Consider the following 22,707-nt stretch of genomic DNA (forward strand, 5'->3'; position numbering starts at 1 on the left):
CCTGCACTAAAACGCTGGATCTTCCAGTTGGAACAGGGACGGACTCACGGGCTTCTCTGGTGCTGACCCGGGGCGAGGGGTCGCTCGGCGGGCCGGTGCCCAGCGTGTTGGTGGCTGTGACCCTGAACTCATACTCCGTCCAGGGCGTGAGGCTGATGACCGTGGCCATTTCTGCATTCCCCTCCACATTGGCTGGAGCTGCGGACACAGAGTCCAGCGTTAGATGTACAGCAGCGCTCTGATGAGGGACAGGGACTGACCGTATGCACTGACCGGTGGAGGCGTCTCTCCAGGCCTGCTGCTCGTGCACCTCTCTGAGCTGGACGCTGTATTTGGAGATGGGGCTCAGGTTATCCGTCCCGTGACTCCACGTGACCTTCACGCTGCTGGCCGTCACCTCGTCCACACGCACGCCACCGGGAGGACCGGGAGGACCTGAGAGGAGGAGATGCATGTTTCTGTCACTCACCGTGTGCAGTGAGGTATTGTGGGAATGCGGGAAGCTTCCGGTGTCGGTCTCACCTCGCACCACCAGCTCAGCGGCAGCCGTGACGTTGTCCACCGGCGTCTGAGCCGTACAGGAGTATCGTCCGGCGTGTCTCAGCTGGGCATTACTGACCAGCAGCTCTGAGCTGGACGTCCCGGCCTGATTCACATCCTGACCAACACAGGGTTATTCATGTTAGAGAAACATCCGTTCACACCAAGAACCATAAAGTGAATAGTGGACGAGTGATTTCAGCTGATGAAGGATCAAATCTGGAATCTGAGGGTGCACAAAACTCTAAATATTGGGAAAATCTCCTTTAAAGTTGTCCAAATGAAGACCTTAGCAGTGCATATTGCTACTACTAATACATTTATTATACACTCACCTAAAGGATTATTAGGAACACACACTAATACTGTGTTTGACCCCCTTTCGCCTTCAGAACTGCCTTAATTCTACGTGGCATTGATTCAACAAGGAGCTGAAAGCATTCTTCAGAAATGTTGGCCCATATTGATAGGAGAGCATCTTGCAGTTGATGGAGATTTGTGGGATGCACATCCAGGGCACGAAGCTCCCGTTCCACCACATCCAAAAGATGCTCTTTTGGGTTGAGATCTGGGGACTGTGGGGGCCATTTTAGTCCAGTGAACTCATTGTCATGTTCAAGAAACCAGTTTGAAATGATTGGAGCTTTGTGATGGTGCATTATCCTGCTGGAAGTAGCCATCAGAGGATGGGGACATGGTGCTCATAAAGGGATGGACATGGTCAGAAACAATGCTCAGGTAGGCCGTGGCATTTAAACCATGCCCAATTGGCACTAAGGGGCCTAAAGTGTGCCAAGAAAACATCCCCCACACCATTACACCACCACCACCAGCCTGCACAGTGGGAACAAGGCATGATGGATCCATGTTCTCATTCTGTTTACGCCAAATTCTGACTCTACCATCTGAATGTCTCAACAGAAATCCAGACTCATCAGACCAGGCAACATTTTTCCAGTCTTCAACTGTCCAATTTTGGTGAGCTGGTGCAAATTGTCGCCTCTTTTTCCTCTTTGTAGTGGAGATGAGTGGTACCCGGTGGGGTCTTCTGCTGTTGTAGCCCATCCGCCTCAAGGTTGTGTGTGTTGTGGCTTCACAAATGCTTTGCTGCAGACCTCGGTTGTAACGAGTGGTTATTTCAGTCAAAGTTGCTCTTCTATCAGCTTGAATCAGTCGGCCCATTCTACTCTGACCTCTAGCATCAACAAGGCATTTTCTCCCACAGGACTGCCGCATACTGGATGTTTTTCCCTTTTCACACCATTCTTTGTAAACCCTAGAAATGGTTGTGTGTGAAAATCCCAGTAACTGAGCAGATTGTGAAATACTCAGACTGGCCCGTCTGGCACCAACAACCATGCCACGCTCAAAATGGCTTAAATCTCCTTTCTTTCCCATTCCGACATTCAGTTTGGAGTTCAGGAGATTGTCTTGACCAGGACCACACCCCTAAATGCACTGAAGACACTGCCATGTGATTGGTTGATTAGATAATTGCATTAATGAGAAATTGAACAGGTGTTCCTAATAATCCTTTAGGTGAGTGTATATTTACAGCAGCAAAATCACAAAATATCTTCATGGAATATGATCTTAATATCCTAATGACTTTTGGCATAACAGAACATTTTTATAATTTAGAGCAATTTAATGTATTGTTGGCTATGGGCACAGATATAGACGCAGGACAGGTGTTGAGGTCAAGGGTCACAGATACACCCGTGAGACGCAGGACTGCTGTTGAGGTCAAGGGTCCCATATGGTTATCATAGTTATAGTTATGGTTCTTGGTGTGATGATATTCATCAATAATCAAGAGCTGTTTGTCATCAGACTGAGGTTCACCATCTTGTGCTCGTAATGCTCTCTGTCCCGGTCGAAGTCGATGACGTGCTCGTCCAGGGACCAGATGAAGGTGAGGTCAAGGATCGGGTCATGTGACGCCGCACACTCCATCCTGGCGCTCTCGCCCGCGCTGATGTCAGCGTTCGACGGGGCCAACGTGATCTTAGTGGCGTCTGAGAGAGAGAGATTAAACATGATCATCTGAACACACACGACAGACGTACGGTCCTCTCACACACACCGGAGCAATGAGACGCGAGTGTGTTCACCCATGGGCATCCGGTCTGAACACCAGGTGTGTCAGGAGCATGTTGGAGCGTTGCTATTGTGTCTTTATCTGGGAGCAGTGTTGGGCACGTTACTTTAAAAAAGTAATTAGTTATAGTAACTAGTTACTTCTTACAAATAGTAACTGAGTTACATCATTATAAAAGTAACTCATTACCAGGGAAAGTAACTACGGGGTACCTTTTTTTCTTCAAATGTTCAAATATGTCAAATAACTTAGATGCCCCCAATATTAAATATGTTAAATGAATGAATTGGACTCTAAATAGAATAAATTATTATTATTATAAAAGATTGTACATTAATGTACACTATTGTAATGTTGCTGTGGGACAATGTGAGAGACACCTATCAAATTCAAAACATTATTGTAAATATTATCAGTAGACCTACTATAGTGTAAATATTGTGTGAATATTATCAGTAGACCTACTATAGTGTAAATATTGTGTAAATATTATCACTAATATACTACTCCTCTGGTAGTGGAGCTCATGTTATCACCTGGGTTTTTAGCCACTGATGTTGTGGCGGTGATGGAGTGAGGCTTCATTAGATTAGAATGACTGGCCCCCGGCGTGGAGAGACTCTTTCCTCCTGGGCATGAGTTACATAAACATTCTTACCTTTTACCCCAACGAGGGAAAAGTAGTGCTTATAAGTTATACTTCTAGTTTGCGAAAGCTACTTTTGAAGTCGTTGGACTTGCCATCGCCCTGACTCCTCCTGATCGATTCATTGGTGTGTGTGAGTGTGCATATGCGTGTGTGTGTGTGTGTGTGTGTGTGTGTGTGTGTGTGTGAACTCAACCTATCAACCTCAACCTTGTACCACCCCACCCACCCCCTAACAAGCATGGCATGCACACACACACACACACACACACACACACACACACACGTCAGAGCTCAATCACAGTCACGCTGCATTTTATTCTCAGTAACGCTAACGCCGCTGTAACGGGAGAAACAGGCATTCGTTTGAAAAAATAATTCCGCTAGTAACGCCGATTATCTATAACGCCGTTATTCCCATCACTGTCTGGGAGTCACACTGCTGGTCTTAGTGGTCAAGAGTGACCGGACCCCTGAAATTTAACTTCTTCTTTAGTGATACATTTTTGTTCAATAATATATTTTCTTTTTTATTTAGCATTTTGAGAGGGTTTGGTGGTACTGATTAATATTTATGCAGTGATTAATATCCATTTTCCCCATAGAAAATAATAGAACATTTGTTCCATGAATGCAGTATTTGAGGTTCAGATTCTGAGGGAGATGAGCGCCCTCTGTTGAGCAGACAGAGAGAACACATGTGATACCTGCAGTGACCACTAGTGGCCGCTCGTGTTTCAGCCTAGTTGTGTTTAGACATAATCACATATTATTATTAGGTGGAAGATTTAAATATGTATGTAAACAATCTCAAAGACTGCTTTCTGTCAAGTTTGAGATGGTTTGAAGTGTTAGTTTATGCATTATGATTACAGTCAAACCTGAACGTTAGAAAGAGAATGTAATTTATGTCACCCATCTTTTGATTCAGAATTTAATTAAAAAGTACAATTCATTAAATTACTGACTGCAGTATTGAGCTGTTATTACTGCATTATGACTGCATTATGACTGCAGTATTGAGCTGTTATTACTGCATTATGACTGCATTATGACTGCAGTATTGAGCTGTTATTACTGCATTATGACTGTAGTATTGAGCTGTTATTACCGCATTATGACTGAAGTATTGAGCCGTTATTACTGCATTATGACTGTAGTATTGAGCTGTTATTACCGCATTATGACTGTAGTATTGAGCTGTTATTACTGCATTATGACTGTAGTATTGAGCTGTTATTACCGCATTATGACTGTAGTATTGAGCTGTTATTACTGCATTATGACTGCAGTATTGAGCCGTTATTACTGCATTATGACTGTAGTATTGAGCTGTTATTACTGCATTATGACTGTAGTATTGAGCTGTTATTACTGCATTATGACTGTAGTATTGAGCTGTTATTACCGCATTATGACTGTAGTATTGAGCTGTTATTACTGCATTATGACTGTAGTATTGAGCTGTTATTACTGCATTATGACTGTAGTATTGAGCTGTTATTACTGCATTATGACTGCATTATGACTGCAGTATTGAGCTGTTATTACTGCATTATGACTGCATTATGACTGCAGTATTGAGCTGTTATTACTGCATTATGACTGCATTATGACTGTAGTATTGAGCTGTTATTACTGCATTATGACTGTAGTATTGAGCTGTTATTACTGCATTATGACTGCAGTATTGAGCTGTTATTACTGCATTATGACTGTAGTATTGAGCTGTTATTACCGCATTATGACTGTAGTATTGAGCCGTTATTACTGCATTATGACTGTAGTATTGAGCTGTTATTACCGCATTATGACTGTAGTATTGAGCTGTTATTACTGCATTATGACTGTAGTATTGAGCTGTTATTACCGCATTATGACTGTAGTATTGAGCTGTTATTACCGCATTATGACTGTAGTATTGAGCTGTTATCACTGCATTATGACTGCAGTATTGAGCCGTTATTACTGCATTATGACTGTAGTATTGAGCTGTTATTACTGCATTATGACTGTAGTATTGAGCTGTTATTACTGCATTATGACTGTAGTATTGAGCTGTTATTACCGCATTATGACTGTAGTATTGAGCTGTTATTACTGCATTATGACTGTAGTATTGAGCTGTTATTACTGCATTATGACTGTAGTATTAAGCTGTTATTACCGCATTATGACTGTAGTATTGAGCTGTTATTACTGCATTATGACTGTAGTATTGAGCTGTTATTACTGCATTATGACTAGTATTGAGCTGTTATTACCGCATTATGACTGTAGTATTGAGCTGTTATTACTGCATTATAACTGTAATATTGAGCTGTTATTACCGCATTATGACTGTAGTATTGAGCTGTTATTACTGCATTATGACTGTAGTATTGAGCTGTTATTACTGCATTATGACTGTAGTATTGAGCTGTTATTACTGCATTATGACTGTAGTATTGAGCTGTTATTACTGCATTATGACTGTAGTATTGAGCTGTTATTACCGCATTATGACTGTAGTATTGAGCTGTTATTACTGCATTATGACTGTAGTATTGAGCTGTTATTACTGCATCATGACTGTAGTATTGAGCTGTTATTACCGCATTATGACTGTAGTATTGAGCTGTTATTACTGCATTATGACTGTAGTATTGAGCTGTTATTACTGCATTATGACTGTAGTATTGAGCTGTTATTACCGCATTATGACTGTAGTATTGAGCTGTTATTACTGCATTATGACTGTAGTATTGAGCTGTTATTACCGCATTATGACTGTAGTATTGAGCTGTTATTACTGCATTATGACTGTAGTATTGAGCTGTTATTACCGCATTATGACTGTAGTATTGAGCTGTTATTACTGCATTATGACTGTAGTATTGAGCTGTTATTACTGCATTATGACTGTAGTATTGAGCTGTTATTACCGCATTATGACTGTAGTATTGAGCTGTTATTACCGCATTATGACTGTAGTATTGAGCTGTTATTACTGCATTATGACTGTAGTATTGAGCTGTTATTACCGCATTATGACTGTAGTATTGAGCTGTTATTACTGCATTATGACTGTAGTATTGAGCTGTTATTACTGCATTATGACTGCAGTATTGAGCTGTTATTACTGCATTATGACTGCTCTATTGAGCTGTTATTACTGCATTATGACTGAAGTATTGAGCCGTACCCGTGACGAGCAGAGATCCGGTGCTGTTGGCTCGGCCCAGGTTGTTCTCCGCGAAGCACGTGTATCTGCCCTCGTCTGGTTTGGTGAGGTTGACCAGCTCTAAACTCCCGTCCGGCCGGATGAAGACCCTGTGGCGATAGAGGACAGCTTTATTTGAGCCGGCCCATCGTGAGCCAGCGAGAGGTGCGGCGTGACCTCTGACCTGCTGGAGTTGTGCAGGAGCTCGGTTCCTTTGCTCCAGGAGACGCTGGGCCGCGGGGCCGCTCGGGGTCTGCAGTCCAGCACCACGCGCCCGTGTTTGGCCCCCAGGACTCTGGGCTTCACAGGGTTCCGCTCGAACGACGGCGCGCCGGCTGAGAGAAACGCGACACACAGTCAGAGCAGGAACACACACAATGACCTCTGACCCGGTCAGCAGCTGGGCTCACCGAACACCCGGAGCTCGGCGTTGGCGTAGATCACACCGTGACGGTTCTCAGCGACGCACTGATACATCCCAGAATCCTCAAACGCCAGGCCCGTGAAGCGCAGCTCGTGACTCCTGCCGGACTGATGGACAAACAACACACTCATATTCATAACATCATACTATCATCACACCCATATTCATAACATCATACTATCATCACACTCATATTCATAACATCATACTATCATCACACCCATATTCATAACATCATACTATCATCACACTCATATTCATAACATCATACTATCATCACACCCATATTCATAACATCATACTATCATCACACTCATATTCATAACATCATACTATCATCACACCCATATTCATAACATCATACTATCATCACACCCATATTCATAACATCATACTATCATCACACCCATATTCATAACATCATACTATCATCACATCCATATTCATAACATCATACTATCACACCCATATTCATAACATCATACTATCATCACATCCATATTCATAACATCATACTATCATCACACCCATATTCATAACATCATACTATCATCACATCCATATTCATAACATCATACTATCATCACACCCATATTCATAACATCATACTATCATCACACCCATATTCATAACATCATACTATCATCACATCCATATTCATAACATCATACTATCATCACACCCATATTCATAACATCATACTATCATCACACCCATATTCATAACATCATACTATCATCACATCCATATTCATAACATCATACTATCATCACATCCATATTCATAACATCATACTATCATCACACCCATATTCATAACATCATACTATCATCACATCCATATTCATAACATCATACTATCATCACATCCATATTCATAACATCATACTATCATCACATCCATATTCATAACATCATACTATCATCACATCCATATTCATAACATCATACTATCATCACATCCATATTCATAACATCATACTATCATCACACCCATATTCATAGCATCATACTATCATCACACCCATATTCATAACATCATACTATCATCACATCCATATTCATAACATCATACTATCATCACATCCATATTCATAACATCATACTATCATCACATCCATATTCATAACATCATACTATCATCACACCCATATTCATAACATCATACTATCATCACACCCATATTCATAACATCATACTATCATCACACCCATATTCATAACATCATACTATCATCACACCCATATTCATAACATCATACTATCATCACATCCATATTCATAACATCATACTATCATCACACCCATATTCATAACATCATACTATCATCACATCCATATTCATAACATCATACTATCATCACACCCATATTCATAACATCATACTATCATCACATCCATATTCATAACATCATACTATCATCACACCCATATTCATAACATCATACTATCATCACACCCATATTCATAACATCATACTATCATCACATCCATATTCATAACATCATACTATCATCACATCCATATTCATAACATCATACTATCATCACACCCATATTCATAACATCATACTATCATCACATCCATATTCATAACATCATACTATCATCACACCCATATTCATAACATCATACTATCATCACATCCATATTCATAGCATCATACTATCATCACACCCATATTCATAACATCATACTATCATCACACCCATATTCATAACATCATACTATCATCACACCCATATTCATAGCATCATACTATCATCACACCCATATTCATAACATCATACTATCATCACACCCATATTCATAACATCATACTATCATCACACCCATATTCATAACATTATACTATCATCACATCCATATTCATAACATCATACTATCATCACACCCATATTCATAACATCATACTATCATCACACCCATATTCATAGCATCATACTATCATCACATCCATATTCATAACATCATACTATCATCACATCCATATTCATAACATCATACTATCATCACATCCATATTCATAACATCATACTATCATGTCAAGTCAAGTCAACTTTATTTATATAGCGCTTTTAACAATGCAGATTGCCTCAAAGCAGCTTCACAGTGTTAAAAAGGAAAATAATTCAACAGAATTTTATTCAGCCGTTTTGGAGAAAACTGTGCTGTCATCAGTTCATTTCAATTATCATACAGTGACAGGGTGGGCTTTAGATCAATAATTAGATCAGTTATTTAGTTGATATGGTTAATTTAGTTTAATAATTAGATTTGTTTGGATATTTAGTTGAATATTTAGTGTCCCCAACTGAGCAAGCCAAGCCAGAGGAAACCAAACCCCATCAGGAGCAGAATGGAGGAAAATAAACCTTGGAGAAACCAGGCTCAGTCGGGGGGGCAGTTCTCCTCTGGCCAATTAACAAACAGCGTATGATTATTATTCTGGCAACTTTACAGGTCCGAGGTCATAATAGATCAGAATATTTGAAAGATCGGAGTCATCTCGCCGGAGACGGGTTTATTGAGGATGCCGTGACGATGAGGCAGTTTCAGGGGGAGTCTGTATTTTATTTTCAATCATATGATCATCCGCCTCTGAGGACATTCAATGAGCGGAGAAATGTTGCAGCCAAAATAAAACTTTGTGTTTACATAATATATGTATGAGTACAGTAATTATTATATACAAACACTGTAAAATAAAAATAAAATACAGCTAAATTAATAAATGATGCAGGACGAATCAATGATTGTGGCGAGGGGGGCGTGGTTTAGCGAAGTCTGTGACGGGAGAGAGAGTCAGAGGACGAGCGGCACGTAAGTGAATCAAGGCCAAATGAGAAACACCTGTCTCTTGTTTCAGTGATTGGCATGGGGAGACAGGATATAAGCCACCCAGGAAATGGGACTGGGGAGAGAGGAGCTGGAGAGACACACCCTGGGACTCGTAGCCACATGGATGCAGAGAGGAACTGCTTATGAAACCGACGAATGTAAAAAGAGAGTTTTGTTTATTGTTTTATGTTTTGTGCGATGTGCACACAGTTTGTTTACTGACTTAAAGAGAGAATAAAAGAGCATTTACGAGTCCCAGAAAGCCGACCCCTTGTCTTCTTCCTTGTCCCTTTACGAACTTTGTTACAATGATTTACTGTTTATTAATACTAATAAATGAATAAAGTATTTGATTAAATCAAATAAAAACAATAATACAAAAACATAGAAATAGAAATAAAGTCGAATATTAGCGTGAGCGTAAACAGTCCAGTCTGTCAGAGGTCATTATTCTGTCAGAGGTCATTATTCTGTCAGAGGTCATTATTCTGTTGGACGGAGTCGCTGTACACACACTTCAGGAGTCGGGATCAGACCCATCTGCTCCGAGTGTTATGTAACAGGAGCATGATGGGAAGGCGGGAACACAGCCAGCGTCTGGCGCTCAGTCTTTACACTGAGTTTACAAACACATTCACTGAAGCAGAGCAGAGATGATGATGTCAAACACCGGTAACTGAGTAAAGCCGCTCACAATGACCCTACAGTCAGTCAGTCAGTCAGTCAGTCCGTTCCTACCATCCGTCCGTTCTTCAGGAAGTGCACGTGGGGTTTGGGTTTCCCGCTGGCCACACAGGACATGATGTAATCGCCTCCGATGTCCCTCTCCGAGCTGCTGATCTTCTCCACCCATTCAGGAGCTCCTGACACACACACACAGGTCCGTTTGTTATGCTTGTGTGTGTGATCATGCTGTTGTCCAGAATGTGATGTGGTCATGTGACCCTCACCCTCCACGTGCAGGTGCGCTCTGTGCCAGTCTTTGCCTTTGGAGTTGTCGGCAAAACACTCGTACACACCCTCGTCCTCATACTGGACGTCATAGAGATGGAGGAGACTTCCTGCCATACTGACGTCATGACGACGGGGCGGCAGCTCGCCATCCACCTTCTTCCACCGGATCTGAGGGATGGGGCTGAACACACACACACACACACAAACACACACCATTTGGTCTCAGTCAGCTATAGATGATGCGAGAACTCTATGAATGTTCAAATTCAAAGCAACAGATCTAATGCTGAAGTGATCTCCGGAATGCAGTTTGAATGGAAAATGATTCTAATCTGAAATATTTGCAGAAAATTGTGCTGAATAATGAAGCGTGTGAGGGAAATGATTGAAGCGGTGCTTTTGCAAACAGCAGAAATCCTCTGGTTGGCGTATTTTCTTACTTTCCCAGCGCAAAGCACTCGAGCGTGACGTTCTGCCCCGCCAGCGCGGAGGTGTCTGGAGATTTGACTTTGATATCAGCGGGATATTTCCTCAGAGAACCTGAAGGAGAGCAGACACGAGACACACACGGTGAATGGCTGAGAACGACTCCTGCTCCGAGGCGCTGGACTCAACACACACACACACACACACACACAAACACATACACATGAGTGTTGCTGAAGTGGAGGAAAAACTCATAACCATTATAGATATGTACTGAAATTGAAATCCACACTTACATGTGTATTTCCCCTAGTCTGAAAGAAGAAATGGTATGGAAGCAAAATAGAATTGACATGAAAAACTTGTCTTAAATCTTTTGATGTATATATATACACTATAATGCCAAGAGTGTTGTGCCGCCCCTTCACACACACATGTGAAGCTTCCCATTCTTCATCCGTAGGGTTTAAGATGGAGTCGCTCTAACAGCTTCAGCTCTTCTGCTCTTCTTTCCTCAAGGTTTAGGAGTGTGTTTATGGGGATTCTTCATTTGTGATGTTGGACGAGAAGGCCTGGCTCTCAGTCTCCGCTCTAATTCTTCCCCAAAGCTGTTCTATCGGGTTGAGGTCAGGACTCTGTGCAGGCCAGTCCAGTTCCTCCACACCAAACTCGCTCATCCATGTCTTTATGGAGCGACGCTTTGTGCACTGTAGCAGTCATGCTGGGACAGGAAGGGGCCGTCCCCAAACTGCTCCCACAAAGTTAGACGCTTTTATCCAAAGCAATACCTTATTAAAATCCCCCTGGAGTAAAGTGCCTTGCTCAAGGACACACTGGTGGTGACTGCTGGGATCGAACCAGCAACCTTCTGCATACCAGTTCCATGGTTTAACCCACTGGACCACCATCTCACATTAGAGTTGGGAGCATGAAATTGTCCTATATGTTTTGGTTAAAGGTCCTGTTCTTCGTGATCCCATTTTTCAAACTTTAGTTAGTGTGTAATGTTGCTGTTAGAGCATAAATAATACCTGTAAAATTATAAAGCTCAAAGTTCAATGCCAAGCGAGATATTTTATTTAACAGAAGTTCCCTTTCAAAGCCTACAGCGAACGGCCGGTTTGGACTACATCCTGTACATCCTGCTTTAATGATGTCAGTAGAACAGTTTGTTGACTAACCTCCGCCCACAAGAATACACGAAAAGGGGGCGTGGTCTTGTTGCTCCCTCGTGGAGAAGAGGAAGTGTTGCGTTCGGTTCGGTTGCGTTTGTCGCCATGTCGTTCAGACGCTGTTATTTTCATCCCGGAGTCTAATCACCTTTGTTTGGCCTTCAGGGGCTGTAGTTTGAGCGCGTTCATCTCCCCGTTATGGTCAGAGGCGGGACCTTTCAGGGAAACGTGCGCTAAGCTGCTGTCGAATCACAACACAGGAACCGCTGGCACAATCAGAACTCGTTACGTATTTCTGAAGGAGGGACTTCATAGAACAGGGAAATCTTTCAAGCCATTTTGAGGACAGTGAAAACAGCGGTATACAGATAAGTAAATTGTGTGAAAAATACTGTGTTTTTTTACACATGAAACATGAACACATGTTATATTGCACACTGTAAACACAATCAAAGCTTCAAAAATACACGAAAAACGGGACCTTTAAGAGTTCCTTTCACTGGAACTAAGGGGCCAAGCCCAACCCCTGGAAAACAACCCCACCCCATAATCCCCCCTCCACCAAACCCAGACTCGTCCATGGGATTGTCAGACAGAGAAGCGTGATTGGTCACTCAGAGAACACGTCTCCACTGCTCTAGAGTCCAGGGGCGGCGCACTTTACCCCACTGCATCCCACGCTTTGCATTGCACTTGGTGCTGTAAGGCTTGGATGAGCTGCTCGGCCATGGAAACCCATTCCATGAAGCTCTACACACTGTTCTTGAGCTCATCTGAAGGCCACAGAAGTTTGGAGGTCTGGAGCTCTTGACTTTTCAGAAAGTTGGCGACTTCTGTGACCCTCAGCATGTGCTGACCCCGCTCTTCACGGCTGAGTAGCTGTTGTTCCAAATGGCTTCCACTTTGTTATAATCCCACTATCAGTTGAGCGTGGAATATTTAGTAGTGAGGAAATGTCCCGAATGGCCTTATTGCACAGGTGTCCAGCGATCACGGCCCCACACTTGAGTTCTCTGAGCTCCTGAGAGCGGCCCATTTTCTCACTAATGTGTGTAGAAGCGACCACACACACACACACTCCTGAGAGTGGCCCATTCTCTCTCTAATGTGTGTAGAAGCGAACACACACACACACACACACACTCCTGAGAGCGGCCCATTCTCTCTCTAATGTGTGTAGAAGCGTCTGCAGGCCTAGAGCTGGAGTTATACACCTGTGGTCATGAAGGGGTTGAACACCTGAACTCAGGGATGTGGAAGGGCGGCAAAATACTTCTGGCTATATAGTGTGTTTATATGAGTTTGTTGTACTATGATACTGTAACTTTCAGAGCTCGTACTTCCTCTCCAGTTCAAAGCAACACTTATTGAAACGAAACCGCAGAACCGACTCATTTACTGATGTCACTTCCCCTGTTGAGTGATCAGCAACTGAACAAACGTGTGTGTGAATTATGAGTTATGATTTCTTTAAGCAGATTATTTGAGCTAAAATAAGAAGCAGATGACTTCAGAAACTACAGACAGTGTTTCTGTAAGATCTTCTCTTTCCTCCCTCAGTCAGTTTCAACACACACACACACACACACACACACACACACACACACAGGAGCATGTGTGTGTGTGTGTAACTCACGCTCAGCCATGGGCACCAGCGGGATGAACTTGCTGAAGACGCTCTTGGCGATGGATGGGCTGGAGACGAAGCAGGAGTAGTTCCCGCTGTCGGACGAGCGCACCGTGGAGATGTAGAGGTTCCCGGTGGACTGAGACACGAATCGCCGCTCATCCTGAGGAATGAAGTCCGGAAACTCGTTCAGCATCCAGCGGAAGGACAGGTCCTCTGCAGAGACAGGAAATGACATCACTCTGACCACAGGTGCCAGTCAAAGGGTAACAAATAGATCGATCTGTAAACTTCAGTCTGTTCTATGAAAGTACAGAAAGGTTGCTATGGTAACCTGGGAAGTGTGGAGGCGGGTCACACAGAAGCACCGCCCCCTGCCCCTCCTTCACATAGACCGCCTCCCGCTCGTCGGTGGAGAACATGTCCAGGTCTGAAACACCAGAGTTTGATGAACTCAGAGAAACTGCACAGAACACACTCCAGAGTCACAATCCAGCACACACAGCACAAGTGAAGTCTGACGGGACACATTAATATCTGTCAAGTGCTGAACAATAACCGCACAATAACCGCTCTGTGTGTGTTAGAGAGTGTGTGTGTGAGGGAGTGTGGGTGAGTGTGAGTGTGTGTGTGTGTGTGAGGGCACTCTCATAGAGACTCACAGCCGAACTGAACGGACGCTCTCTGACTGACCACCATCCCGAACTCATTGCTGGCCACACATGAATAGTTCCCAGCATGCTTGCTCTTGTCGGGGAAGCTGATGACCAGGTTTCCGTCCATTAGGCTGTAGTGATCGTCAATGACGATATCGGTGTTGTTCAGTCTCCACCTGAGAACACACACACACACACACACACCCCATCAGAAACACAGAACTACTGTAGAATGGCTGATCAGATTATGAATGAATAATGAAGTGCAAAAGCATCAGGAGTTCTATCCTCAATCTCAATAACACTAATGATCAATGATCCACAGAAGCAGACTCAGACAGAAAATGATTTCACTAAATCAAAGATGGAAAAATGTTTTCAACATTAATAATTAACATTTCATTCATGAGTAATCCAACCCTATAATAGTTCTATATACAGTGGGGCAAAAAAGTATTTAGTCAGCCACCAATTGTGCAAGTTCTCCCACTTAAAAAGATGAGAGAGGCCTGTAATGTTCATCATAGGTACACTTCAACTATGAGAGACAGAATGAGAAAAGAAAATCCAGAAAATCAGTGTCTGACTTTTAAATAATTTATTTGCAAATTATGGTGGAAAATAAGTATTTGGTAACCTACAAAAAAAGCAAGATTTCTGTCTCAGACCTGCAACTTCTTCTTTAAGAGGCTCCTCTGTCCTCCACTGGTTACCTGTATTAATGGCCCCTGTTTGAACTGGTTATCAGTATAAAAGACACCTGTCCACAACCTCGAACAGTCAGACTCCAAACTCCACTATGGCCAAGACCAAAGAGCTGTCAAAGGACACCAGAAACAAAACTGTAGACCTGCACCAGGCTGGGAATCTGAAATCTGCAATAGGTAAGCATCTTGGTGTGAAGAAATCAACTGTGGGAGCAAGATATTCAAGACCACTGATAATCTCCCTCGATCTGGGACTCCATGCAAGATCTCATCCCATGGGGTCAAAATGATCAGAAGAACGGTGAGCAAAAACTCCCAGAACCCCACAGGGGGACCTAGTGAATGACCTGCAGAGAGCTGGGACCACAGTAACAAAGGCTACCATCAGTAACACACTCTGCCGCCAGGGACTCAAATCCTGCAGTGCCAGACGTGTCCCCCTGCTGAAGCCAGGACATGTCCGGCCCGTCTGAAGTTTGCTAGAGAGCATTTGGATGATCCAGAAGAGGATTGGGAGAATGTCATATGGTCAGATGAAACCAAAATAGATCTTTTTGGTAATAACTCAACTTGTCGTGTTTGGAGGAGAAAGAAGAACGCCATACCCACTGTGAAGCATGGGGGGGGGGGGGGCATCATGCTCTGGGGCCGTTTTTCTGCAAAGGGACCAGGACGACTGATCCGTGTAAAGGAAAGAATGAATGGGGCCTTGAGTAAAACCCTCCTTCCATCAGCAAGGGCATTGAAGATGAAACGTGGCTGGGTCTTTCAGCATGACTATGATCCCAAACACACCGCCTGGGCAACGAAGGAGTGGCTTCGGAAGAAGCATTTCAAGGTCCTGGAGTGGTCTAGCCAGTCTCCAGATCTCAACCCCATAGAAAATCTTTGGAGGGAGTTGAAAATCCATGTTGCCCAGCGACAGCCCCAAAACATCACTGCTCTAGAGGAGATCTGCATGAGGAATGGGTCAAACATCACTGCTCTAGAGGAGATCTGCATGAGGAATGGGCCAAACTACCAGCAACAGTGTGTAAAAACCTTGTGGAGACTTACAGAAAACGTTTGACCTCTGTCATTGCCAACAAAAGGTATATAACAAAGTGTTGAGATTAACTTTTGTTATTGACCAAATACTTATTTTCCACCATAATTTGCAAATCAATTCTTTAAAAATCAGACAATGTGATTTTCTGGATTTTTTTTCTCATTCTGTCTCTCATAGTTGAAGTGTACCTATGATGAAAATTACAGGCCTCTCTCATCTTTTTAAGTGGGAGAACTTGCAGAATTGGTGGCTGACTAAATACTTTTTTGCCCCACTGTATCCATCTCCCACACCCCTTCAGTAGTGATGTCTGCAGTGTGGTAAAGTGTGGTAAAGCAGGTGTGTGACCTGTATGAGGCGGGAGGGTTGGCTCGTGTCCTGCAGCTCACGCTGATCTTGTCCTCCGGAGACTCTTCGGGGTAAATGGTGTCGACGGGCTGCTCCTCAAACACCGGCCCGAATCCTGACGCCTCGTCTGAGACAGCAGGAGATACAGTCAGACGCTCAGATGAGGACGAGCTCAGAGTAACACATCAGCAGATACATTAGAAACATGACACGCATTATAAACACACATTATAAACTCAACACATGACACACGTCTGAGTGAGATCTGATCCGACTGCATCAGGAACAGTTGATTTGAAAAGTAGAAAGTGAAACATTATAACAATGACTTTCTCAACGTGCACTGATAAATTATGCATAATAATGTGCCTTAAGAGAGTAAAGAGAGTCCAGTCCTTTCCGGCTCCATTAGTGCATGCTGGGATATCAATCATTAGAGAGAGTCTGACGCCACTGCGATTAATGATGATCACAAATTCAGCTGTTGATTACTTTCACTTTCATGTGAAATAATGTGGTATAAAGCATGGGTTAATAACCAGCAGCTCACAGTCAGGCCGTCTGTAGAGGTTGATCAGTGATTGGTCAAAATCAGTCCCCAGTGGTTCAGATCAATGGAGTTTGTGCTTCCGGACACGGCTGCTCCAGGTTTCTCTCTCATCCTCTCGTGCTCTGAGTGCTTGACGTTAACTGCATTATTTGAGTCGCAGCACATTGAGATGATAAACACATGAGTTATGTTTCAGAAAGTGTGGTGAATGTTGTGGAGTGAGTGCGAGTGATTTAGAGAGTGTATCCGGACAGACGGAGGAACTGGGATCTTCTGATGTTAGATTCAGGAATCGGCTGCCGTCTCGTCTAATCAGATATGAATTATTCATGAGCGGGGGGTGTAATCTTCAGCTCGCTCGTGATTTAATGTTATTAACTCGTCCAGGCATCAGACGGATTGGTTACTGATCTAAACACACGCGTAAAACAGCCGTGATTATCATTACACTGGTCTCACACACTTCTGCATGATAACAAAGAAAACATTACATTTATATATTTAAAGAAACTAAAGTAAAGATCTTATGAATATTTTACAAAGCAACCCCTGTCCCAATTAAAATGATTAAAAAGAATAATTTGAATGGATTATACCAAGATGTTTGAATACTATATCATTAAAAAAAGTACTATAATACTATACAGTAATGTATATATTACAATAAAAACTAAATATGCAAATGAAAGCTCATTTAAATCTTAACTATATTACCATATCAGTGATGTTAAAGTATTAAAGCGGTTTGATTGACAGCTCTGCAGTCGCGCGGATGAAACACACACAGATCAAAGTCTCTCCAGGAACCACTAAACGTCTGGCAGGGCACGCGGGCTCCCAAGGCTCTGCTGGAGAACGGGTGGAGGCGGTCAGGCCGGGGAAATGGAAAAGCCACAGACGTTCGCTTAATCTCCTGCTCCCCCACAATGCCCTGCTTCTACATTAGAGCCCTGAATCACTGTACCGTCCGCCCGATCTTCCCTGAACAGATTCTCGTCACACTGCGTGTCCTAACCAGGACGCTTTAGCTTTCCAGCAACAACCAGTTTGTCTAAACACAATAGCGAATGTGACTGATGATGCCCACGGAAATAAACCTCACAGCGGAAACAAGGAGATGGACCTTACCTCCAAAGACTCCTGGGAAATCGGCACACACTGAGCAAACTGAAACACAAAACACCATGCCATCTTTACATGTGACATCCCAGAATGATTCAGTGCATCTCTTTAATTCTACCTATGAGACGCATGTGAACATCTATACAGTAAATACACGAGAAATGACAGTCATAGATCTTTAAGAGTGACTGAAGTTCATATTCTAGTCAATAATGAGGTCAGAAACATGCATTTATTGAACTTTGGACTGTTTAAGAGTGGATTTAATTTAATTTCAAATATAATTCAACTGAAAAACAAATTAAAATAAAGGTTAAATAAATAAAAGGAAGAATCTGGCGCTATAACCCTTTTATCTTGTTTTCATTATCTTTGGAAGAGCGAATCCTAATTGAGAATTAAGTCTGATTAAGCAGGAGTCATAGTGCAGATCCTCTCTGTGTCCGTTTATAAAGCAGTGACCGCTGATGTGTGTGTGAGATAGCGGACGATCAGAGCGCTGATGTGTGTGTGAGATAGCGGACGATCGGAGACTCTGATGTCCTCTGATCACTGACCGTCTGCAGTAACACAGGACGACAGCAGGACACAGATCTGATCCAGCAGATTCAGGCGTACACTCACAGTGAGAGGAAGGTTATAGTATTATATACTCAGAGCGAGAGGAAGGTAATAGTACAACCCCAAATCAGAAAAAGTTGGGACAGTATGGAAAACGCAAATAAAAAAAAAGAAGTGATTTCTAAATTTACTTTGACTTGTATTTCATTGCAGACAATATGAACACAAAATATTTCATGTTTTGTCTGGTCAACTTCATGTCATTTGTAAATATGCATCCTTTCCTGTCATTCAGACCTGCAACACATTTCAAAAAAAGTTGGGACAGTAAAGCATTTACCACTTTGTAATGTTGCCATTCCTTTTCACAACACTTAAAAGACGTTTAGGGACTGAAGACACCAAGTGATGAAATGTTTCAGGTGTAATTTTGTCCCATTCTTCCTGCAAACAAGTCTTAAGGTGGGCAACAGTTCGGGGTCTTCCACACATTCTCTATTGGAGACAGGTCGGGACTGAGGCAGGCCAGTCAAGTACCCGAACCCTCTTCCTCCACAGACAGGACTGCAGAATGTGTGCAGAATGTGCTTTTGCATTGTCTTGTTGAAATATGCATGGACGTCCCTGGAAAAGATGTCTTCTTGAAGGCAGCATATTATGCTCCAAAATCTCGATGTACTTTTCAGCATTAATGGAGCCTTCACAGAAGTGCAAGTTACCTTTGCCAAGGGCACTGACACAACCCCATACCATGACACACCCTGGCTTCTGGACTTGTTGCTGGTAACAGTCTGGATGATCCTTTTCTTCTTTGGTCCGGAGCACACGGCGTCCATTCCTCCCAAAAAATACCTGAAATACTGCTTCATCTGAGCACAGTACACGTTTCCACTGTGTGATGGTCCATCCCAGATGCCTCGAGCCCAGAGAAGTCGACGGCGCTTCTGGACACTGTTAACATAGGGCTTCCTTTTGGCACAGTACAGTTTTAACTGGCATTTGTGGATGTAACTACGTATTGTGGTACTTGACAAAGGTTTGCCAAAGTAGTCCTGAGCCCATGTGGTGATATGGCTTCTAGATGATGACGATGCTTGATGCAGTGCCGCCTGAGGGATCGGAGATCACGGTTGTTCAGCTTAGGCTTGAGCCCTTGTCCTTTACGCACTGAAATTCCTCCAGATTCCTTGAATCTTTTAATTATGTTATGCACTGTTGAATGTGAAATATCCAAATCTCTTCCTATCTTTCTTTGAGGAACATTGTTTTTAAACATTTCAATAATTTTCTCACGTATTTGTTGGCAGACTGGCGATCCTCGGCCCATCTTTGCTCCTAAAGGATTAGACCTTTCTTGGATGCTGCTTTTGTACCAAATCATAATTACAATCACCTGTTGACATCACCTGTTTCAAATCACATCATTATTTAACCATTTTACCTCATTACTAGCCCTAAATTGCTCCTGTCCCAACTTTTTTTGAAATGTGTTGCAGGTCTGAATGACAGGAAAGGATGCATATTTACAAATGACATGAAGTTGACCAGACAAAACATTAAATATTTTGTGTTCATATTGTCTGCAATGAAATACAAGTCAAAGTAAATTTAGAAATCAATTCTTTTTTTTTTATTTGCGTTTTCCATACTGTCCCAACTTTTTCTGATTTGGGGTTGTAGTATCATATACTCACAGTGAGAGGAAGGTTATAGTATCATATACTCACAGCGAGAGGAAGGTTATAGTATTATATACTCACAGCGAGAGGAAGGTTATAGTATTATATACTCACAGCGAGAGGAAGGTTATAGTATTATATACTCACAGCGAGAGGAAGGTTATAGTATCATATACTCACAGCGAGAGGAAGGTTATAGTATCATATACTCACAGCGAGAGGAAGGTTATAGTATTATATACTCACAGCGAGAGGAAGGTTATAGTATCATATACTCACAGCGAGAGGAAGGTTATAGTATCATATACTCACAGCGAGAGGAAGGTTATAGTATAATATACTCACAGTGAGAGGAAGGTTATAGTATCATATACTCACAGCGAGAGGAAGGTTATATTATTATATACTCACAGTGAGAGGAAGGTTATAGTATCATATACTCACAGCGAGAGGAAGGTTATAGTATCATATACTCACAGCGAGAGGAAGGTTATAGTATCATATACTCACAGCGAGAGGAAGGTTATAGTATTATATACTCACAGCGAGAGGAAGGTTATAGTATCATATACTCACAGCGAGAGGAAGGTTATAGTATCATATACTCACAGTGAGAGGAAGGTTATAGTATTATATACTCACAGTGAGAGGAAGGTTATAGTATCATATACTCACAGCGAGAGGAAGGTTATAGTATTATATACTCACAGTGAGAGGAAGATTATAGTATCATATACTCACAGCGAGAGGAAGGTTATAGTATCATATACTCACAGCGAGAGGAAGGTTATAGTATAATATACTCACAGTGAGAGGAAGGTTATAGTATCATATACTCACAGCGAGAGGAAGGTTATAGTATAATATACTCACAGTGAGAGGAAGGTTATAGTATCATATACTCACAGCGAGAGGAAGGTTATAGTATTATATACTCACAGTGAGAGGAAGGTTATAGTATCATATACTCACAGCGAGAGGAAGGTTATAGTATCATATACTCACAGCGAGAGGAAGGTTATAGTATTATATGCTCACAGTGAGAGGAAGGTTATAGTATCATATACTCACAGCGAGAGGAAGGTTATAGTATCATATACTCACAGCGAGAGGAAGGTTATAGTATTATATACTCACAGTGAGAGGAAGGTTATAGTATCATATACTCACAGCGAGAGGAAGGTTATAGTATAATATACTCACAGTGAGAGGAAGGTTATAGTATCATATACTCACAGCGAGAGGAAGGTTATAGTATCATATACTCACAGCGAGAGGAAGGTTATAGTATCATATACTCACAGCGAGAGGAAGGTTAAGGTTATAGTATCATATACTCACAGCGAGAGGAAGGTTATAGTATCATATACTCACAGCGAGAGGAAGGTTATAGTATCATATACTCACAGCGAGAGGAAGGTTATAGTATAATATACTCACAGTGAGAGGAAGGTTATAGTATCATATACTCACAGCGAGAGGAAGGTTATAGTATCATATACTCACAGCGAGAGGAAGGTTATAGTATAATATACTCACAGTGAGAGGAAGGTTATAGTATCATATACTCACAGCGAGAGGAAGGTTATAGTATTATATACTCACAGTGAGAGGAAGGTTATAGTATCATATACTCACAGCGAGAGGAAGGTTATAGTATCATATACTCACAGCGAGAGGAAGGTTATAGTATAATATACTCACAGCGAGAGCGGAGCGAGGCGGCGATCAGCAGCACGAGGGCCGCGTGGCTCATGGCTCCAGGGATCATGGCTTACAGCAGATCTTCAGACATCAGGAGCTGCTGGGATTCCCTGAGGATAGAAACACAGATAATGAGACGAACAGCCTTGTCTGATATAGAGCACATTCCTGATCTGCATCATCTCGATCTTTCAGACACAACAGACCCTCAAGTATAATCATCTAGAACTGAAGGGCATATATTGTCATGTATAAAGACTTATTTCACACTGCAGATGTTTCTGATGATCTCTGGAGATCTCAATAATGTCTCATTTGCTCTCTGATTGGCTCACATTAGTATGAGGATGCCAACATTTTTGACAACACCACTACACTGAGGCAAAGTGATACGAACAGTAA

At 42.3% G+C, this 22,707-nt stretch overlaps 1 protein-coding gene across 1 annotated transcript in view; it reads right to left on the reverse strand.

The window, feature by feature from the left end:
• The window catches only part of cntn1a (contactin 1a), a 35,716-nt gene extending 13,301 nt beyond the window's left edge, over window positions 1-22,415 (reverse strand). Inside the window, exons 1-16 of the mRNA XM_079809000.1 lie at window positions 22,306-22,415; window positions 18,368-18,406; window positions 16,690-16,816; window positions 14,593-14,762; window positions 14,265-14,360; window positions 13,940-14,146; window positions 11,146-11,245; window positions 10,702-10,886; window positions 10,490-10,614; window positions 6,900-7,020; window positions 6,674-6,824; window positions 6,472-6,599; window positions 2,386-2,558; window positions 523-658; window positions 274-435; window positions 49-198 (exon numbers count right to left, since the gene is read on the reverse strand). Coding sequence (XP_079665126.1) covers window positions 49-198; window positions 274-435; window positions 523-658; window positions 2,386-2,558; window positions 6,472-6,599; window positions 6,674-6,824; window positions 6,900-7,020; window positions 10,490-10,614; window positions 10,702-10,886; window positions 11,146-11,245; window positions 13,940-14,146; window positions 14,265-14,360; window positions 14,593-14,762; window positions 16,690-16,816; window positions 18,368-18,406; window positions 22,306-22,372 — 2,137 coding nt within the window. The 5' untranslated portion in view covers window positions 22,373-22,415. The remainder of the gene's footprint in view (window positions 1-48; window positions 199-273; window positions 436-522; window positions 659-2,385; window positions 2,559-6,471; window positions 6,600-6,673; window positions 6,825-6,899; window positions 7,021-10,489; window positions 10,615-10,701; window positions 10,887-11,145; window positions 11,246-13,939; window positions 14,147-14,264; window positions 14,361-14,592; window positions 14,763-16,689; window positions 16,817-18,367; window positions 18,407-22,305) is intronic.
• Window positions 22,416-22,707: the final 292 nt, after the last annotated feature.

This window comes from Gobio gobio (assembly GCF_949357685.1).
Source record: "Gobio gobio genome assembly, chromosome: 25".
NCBI classification, from domain to species: Eukaryota; Metazoa; Chordata; class Actinopteri; order Cypriniformes; family Gobionidae; genus Gobio; species Gobio gobio.